This window comes from Wyeomyia smithii, chromosome 2 (genome assembly GCF_029784165.1).
Source record: "Wyeomyia smithii strain HCP4-BCI-WySm-NY-G18 chromosome 2, ASM2978416v1, whole genome shotgun sequence".
NCBI classification, from domain to species: Eukaryota; Metazoa; Arthropoda; class Insecta; order Diptera; family Culicidae; genus Wyeomyia; species Wyeomyia smithii.
In genome coordinates, this window is record NC_073695.1 from 262,542,333 (window position 1) to 262,548,616 (window position 6,284).

The 6,284-nt window shown below is 44.7% G+C and overlaps 1 protein-coding gene across 1 annotated transcript; it reads left to right on the forward strand.

The window, feature by feature from the left end:
* The first annotated feature begins 271 nt into the window (after positions 1-271).
* On the forward strand, positions 272-5,407 carry LOC129720575 (uncharacterized). The gene is made up of 4 exons (XM_055672063.1): positions 272-714; positions 770-1,171; positions 1,239-1,879; positions 3,645-5,407. The coding sequence occupies exons 1-4, from the start codon at positions 272-274 to the stop codon at positions 5,405-5,407; spliced, it is 3,249 nt and encodes a 1,082-aa protein (XP_055528038.1).
* Positions 5,408-6,284: the final 877 nt, after the last annotated feature.

Genomic DNA, 6,284 nt, shown 5'->3' on the forward strand with positions numbered 1-6,284 from the left:
CCAAACTTGATTTCCAACCGATTGGCCCGCATTCTTCGTTTGAAGCGGAAGTCCGTTAACATCACCGTTCAAGGGGCTGGACAGATGTCGAAAATGAACCAGGAATCGTTATTTGCCACTATAACTTCCCGGAAGCGGAACTTTTCTTGCGGCGTAGAGTTCTTGATCATGGACAAGGTAACTGCAGACCTTCGTATCAACAGCTGAGTGGAATCTACCTACCGATATCTTTCTCGCTGATCCTGCTTTTAACAAAAGTCAGCCGATAGACATGGTAATCGGTGTTAAACATTTTTACAGTTTCTTCCCGTCTTCAGCTCGCATGCAGCTGCGTGAAAATTTACCTCTGCTGGTGGATAGCGTCTTCGGCTGGGTTGTAGCTGGGTCGGCTGGCTTAGCATCGTCGACATCCCAGCAACCTTCGTGCAGCGTAGTGGCCGTGTCGATGATAACGCTAGAGGAAAGTGTCGAGCGCTTTTGGAAGACAGAGGATCTGGCCACCACTGACAACTATTCAGTCGAGGAGCGGCGATGCGAATCTTTCTTTACGTCGACGGTCGCGAGAACTCATGAAGGACGATACATGGTTCGTCTACCTCGCAAGCCAGATTTCGCCATCATGCTAGGAGAGTCTGAGGCAACCGCTCGACGTCGTTTCGAGCTTTTGGAGCGCCATTTGCAACGAGACCCTGATCTGAAGGCAGAGTACCACAAGTTTATGAGGGAAATACCTCGATCTCGGACACATGAAGCCGGTCAAACCGAGAAGCAGTGACGACACGGATTGCTACTACCTTCCCCACCATCCCGTTTTCAAGGATTCAAGCACGACGACTAAGGTTCGGGTCGTGTTTGACGGATCGGCGAGAACCTCTACTGGCTTCTCTTTGAACGAATCCCTCTGCGTTGGCCCTGTGGTTCAGGATGAGTTGATTGACACAATTCTATGGTTTCGAACCTACCCGATAGCCCTAGTCGGTGACATCGCTAAAATGTATCGGCAAGTATTGGTACATCCCGATGATACTTCTTTGCAGCGCATTCTGTGGCGTTTCTCAGCTGATGATCCCATTCAGATCTACGAGCTTCTGACGGTCACCTACGGGCTCACTCCTTCCTCGTTCCTCGCCACACGTACGCTTCAGCAGTTAGCGGATGACGAAGGAGAGCCGTACCCATTCGGCAGTAAAGCGTTGCGTAAGAATTTTTATGTAGACGACTTCATCGGTGGTGCGCAGACGGTCGAAGAAGCCAGCAAGCAAGTCGAACCGGCTCGAAGTGCTGAAAGGATTGCGAGAGGATCAAATAGGCACCCAGTCTACGATAGAATTCGCTCCCCACGAAACCATCAAAGCGTTAGGCATCAATTGGGAGCCGAACGAGGATTTTCTGCGTTTTGATTCCCAGGTACCGCCCAGCGATCACGTTTTAACGAAACGGTCCATTTTGTCTACGATTGCTAAGCTTTTCGATCCGTTGGGTCTTATTGCTCCCGTTGTAGTGAGGGCAAAAATTGTTATGCAGGAACTATGGCTGCTGTCATGCGGTTGGGATGATCCGGTTCCCGATAATCTACAGAAAAGATGGGAAAAATACCAACAGGAGCTGCCCAAAATCTCTGCCTATCGCATTGCCCGTTATGCCCTTCTACCTAATTCTACAGTGCAACTACCCACCTTCGCTGATGCCTCCGAATCTGCTTACGGTGCGTGCACATACGCCCGCTGCGAAGATCCACAGGGGATCGTACGGATACAGCTTCTTGCCTCTAAGTCCCGAGTCGCTCCGCTGAAGCGGTTAACTATCGCCCGTCTTGAGCTGTGCGCTGCGGTTCTGGCTGCGCATCTGCATCACAGGATAAAGCGTGCGATTGATATCGGTATTTGTTCGTCATATTTTTGGTCCGATTCATCCGTCACTCTCGAATGGCTTCGATCACCACTAGAGCGTCCATTTCCCGACTGTTCTTAGCTTCCCGGGATTCGGGAAATATAAATATGATTTCCCGGGAAATCCCGGAATCCCGGGATGTAAAAGAAATTTTGAAAGAAACGTTAAATAACTGCAATTTATTTAATTTAAAATTTATTTTTGTCACATAAAATACGAAAAGGAATCGAATTCCTAAAACAATATAAATAATGATCAATTCTCGAAAAATTTAATAAAGTTCATTAGTTTGGCTGGTAATTTTTGTTTCACAAACTGCATCAACGAAGATCCTGCAGGAGGACTACTTAGCTTCGACACTTTACGAGGATTTGGGTGTGTAGTTACCGCTTCTTCAGAGGATAGTCGTTTTATGGTGATTTTGTGTTTGTTCTGCAAGTGTCATAAAAGGCCCTTGCACGAGAGTTGCTGCGGACATTTCAAGCATTGCGCTTCGTTATCGCCGGGCAGCTTCTTGAAATATTGCCAGACTCCTGCCATTTCTGCAATAATGAATAGTTAACTGTAATAATAGATTTGAAACTGCTGCTGGATGACAGACAAACCTTTTTCAATACGATTTTTCACGACTTGTTTTTTACGGTGGTGACAAACTATTAACCCTCTCCCGCTCACAAGGTTTATCATTAAAATTTATAGCTTCACGAGAAAATTCAAGCTGTACACTTTGTAGATTAACTAAAATTATTGTCAACTGTAGTATTTTGTGGAAAATGCCCAGTGATGCTCTGAGGCAGCATATAAAAGTTTATGGAACAATCGTAAGCACAACAAACTATTTTATGTCAAGATATGATGGTTATAATTCTTGGTGCTTTAGAGTCACCATGAGCGGGAAAGGGTTAACTGTTTTCATTCAAGTGCGGAATCTCTAATTAGAAGTTGAAGAAGCTGCAATCAAACTTTTAAACTACGATCGCTTGTGCAAATCCTTTCATATCATACTTTCCCCAATCTAGTCTATGTGTTGTAAAACAATGGATTCTTTTCATTGGTGCTACCATTTCTCCTACTCCTTGCGTCGTTGCGTGATGATGAAATGATGAATAATGAGAGTGCGTTGGTATGACATATTCCATTCTTCAATCCTATGAACTACGATCACTTGTGCAAATCCTTTCATTTTTTACTTTCCCCAATCTTGTCTAATGTGTGTGCAAGCATTTATCCTACTCCTTGCATCGTGGCGTGATGATTAATTGATGAATAATGAGTGTGCGTTGGTATGGAATATACTTTTCCTCAATCGCATTTACTATAAACTACGATCACTTGTAAAAGTCCTTTCATATTCTACTTTCTCCAATCTAGTCTTTGTGCGTTGGAAGAATAGTATTTTTCGAATCGTCGCATGATGATGAAATAAATGTGCGTTAAATGTCTTCTAATGCGCAAATCGCATTTCTTACACGAATCAAAATATATTAGAGGGGAATAAAAGTAATTCTTGAGCACATGGCTATACAATTTCATTCACCATTGCACAAAAGTGTACAGAGTCTGTAATTTCAAATCGATTTTTCAATATTTCTTATTGAAGAAAATACTTCCCGGGATTTGAATAACTATTTCCCGGGATTCGGGAATTCCGGGAAATTGAAATTTCCCGGGAAATCCATCCCGGGACGTCCCGGGTAAGACGCTCTAATCACCACCGAATCGCTGGCAAACGTTTGTTGGGAATCGCGTTTCAGAGGTTCAGCATTTCACGCATGGCTATCGCTGGAACCATATAGCAGGCACCGAAAACCCGGCCGATCTGGTCTCGCGCGGAATGTCCGTAGAAGAGTTCCTGAACAGTGCGCTGTGGAGTCAGGGTCCCAGCTGGCTAACATTACCGTGTAAAAGCTGGCCTATTTCGAACCCAGATAATGTTTCCGAGGATATTCTCGAAATCCGACAGGTCGTCGCAGCAGTAAATTCGACCTCAACGGTCAACCCGCTCTTTCTTCGATGCTCGTCGTATACTCGCTTGCTGCATGTTGTTGGATATTGCCTTCGCTTCATTTTGAATAACCGTGCCAAGACTAGAACACAGCCTCTCCCAAGCCCGAATCCAGTGCAGCGCTACCTTTCAGTGGAACAGCTTGCCCAAACCAAAAACGTGTTGATTCAGCTAGCCCAAAGCGACGGCTTCCCCGCTGAGCTGAAGGACTTAAGAGAAGGAAAGTCAGTAGATAAGCGCTCCAAAATACGCCGGCTTAATCCATTTCTAGACCCAGAGGGAGTATTGAGGGTTGGAGGGCGACTCAACTTATCTCAACTGCCCTATCAAGCGAAATATCCTGCCTTACTTCCCAGCTTTCATCCTTTCTCCCTGCTAATCGCCCAACATTATCATCACCAAATGTTTCACGCCGGAGGACGGCTTCTACTAAGTGCCATTCGCGAAGAATTTTGGCCGCTGCAAGGCCGGAAGCTCGCTCACAACACAGTTCGTCGATGCTTCCGCTGCACTCGCCTCGATCCGGTACCTGCGCAACAACAAATCGGCCAATTACCTGCGCACAGATTAATCCCGAGCCGTCCATTTAGTGTTACGGGTGTCGATTATGCTGGACCGTTCTACTTGAAGCCGATACACAAACGGGCTGCACCTGCGAAAGCGTATCTGTGCCTCTTCATTTGCTTCGCAACAAAAGCGGTTCACTTAGAGCTAGTCAGTGATTTATCAACGCCAGGTTTCCTGCTAGCATTAAGGCGATTTATTGCTCGACGCGGTCGCCCTGCCCACATTCACTCAGGCAACGGCAAAAATTTTGAAGGAGCCAAGAACGACTTGAACGAGCTTTTTGCCATGCTGCGAAAAAGTGAGGAGAATGAAAAAATTGCTTCAACGTGCGCTGCAGAAGGAATCACATGGCATCTAACACCACCAAAAGCACCGCACTTCGGCGGTCTCTGGGAGGCGGCCGTGAAAGTGGCCAAGAAGCATTTGCACCGTCAACTCGGTTCATCTCGTGTGTCGTTCGAAAATTTGTCCACTATTCTGGCCCAAATTAAAGCGCTGATGAATTCTCGACCCCTGCTTCCAATGTCCGACGACCCGAACGATTTGGCTGCGCTCACGCCCGCTCATTTCCTGATCGGTTCCAGTATGCTGGCCCTGCCCGACCCAGATCATCAACATATTCCCGTAAATCGGCTGGACCACTTTCAAAAATTGCAGTTGCACGTCCAGAAATTTTGGAGTCACTGGCGCACCGAATATCTGCAAGAACTGCAGAAGGACACCACGATGAATCCCCGGAATCACACGTTGCTGCCTGGCAGATTAGTTGTAGTCGTCGATGAGCTACAGCCACCCATTCGTTGGCCATTGGCACGCATCGTCACCACTTCCCCCGGCCCAGACGGTTTGACGAGTGTGGTTTCGCTTCGCACCGCTCGTGGAATCATCACACGCCCCATCACAAAAATCTGTTTGCTTCCGGATCACACTGCTGCTGTTGCCTAAGGAGATGAAGCTGAGTAACTGTTCTTAGTGTTATGCGAAATATTATTGTTACATGTTAGATTGTTAGTAATAGTCCAATGTTCAATTGTAATGTAAAAATGTTAACTGTAGCTGTAGATTTGTCATGATTGAAATTGTAATTTCAAGGAGGCGGCGATGTTACGTAATATGTTTATTTTGTACATTTCGACCAGTTAAGCGAATACCACCTGCATGCTACCAACGCGGCTACCCCGCACGGCGGTGACACAAACACAATTTCAGCTAATTTAGCTATAAAAAGGCAAGCGCAAATATAGGAGAACTGTCAGTACCGCAAAATCAGTGTTGTTGTTCCACATTAGTTCAAAGTGAAGTGAATAAAGCAAATAAAGTTAAAAGTGACGGAGTTAGTGTTGTTAAGCCTTTTTGAACGAAACAATAGCAAAGAAGCCAAACAACTAAAAGTTATTATAAGGCGAAACAGTAAAATTTTCGATAATAGCAAGAAAAAAATATAAAAAGCTGAAGAAGCCGAACTAGCAACAAAGCTAATATAGTAAAAATAGAGAAAGTTGCAAATATAACAGCAATCACAAAATAGTATAACAACAACAACAACAATACCAATAAGTAATTTATAAGAAAATACAACAAAAATAGCAAATATTGTAAAATTAGTAAAATCGCGAAAATAATACGGTATTATTATTATTTTCGCGATTTTACTAATTTTACAAAATTTGCTAAGATGGCGACTTCTGGTTTCTGGAAAACAGTCTATTGTTACCGATTGCCACTTAGAATGGGCATTTTTTTAACCATAATTATGCACAGAAGCAAAAAGTCTTCCGAGTCAGCTAGTGACTCAATTTTAGTGGAAAGGCAAATGGAACTG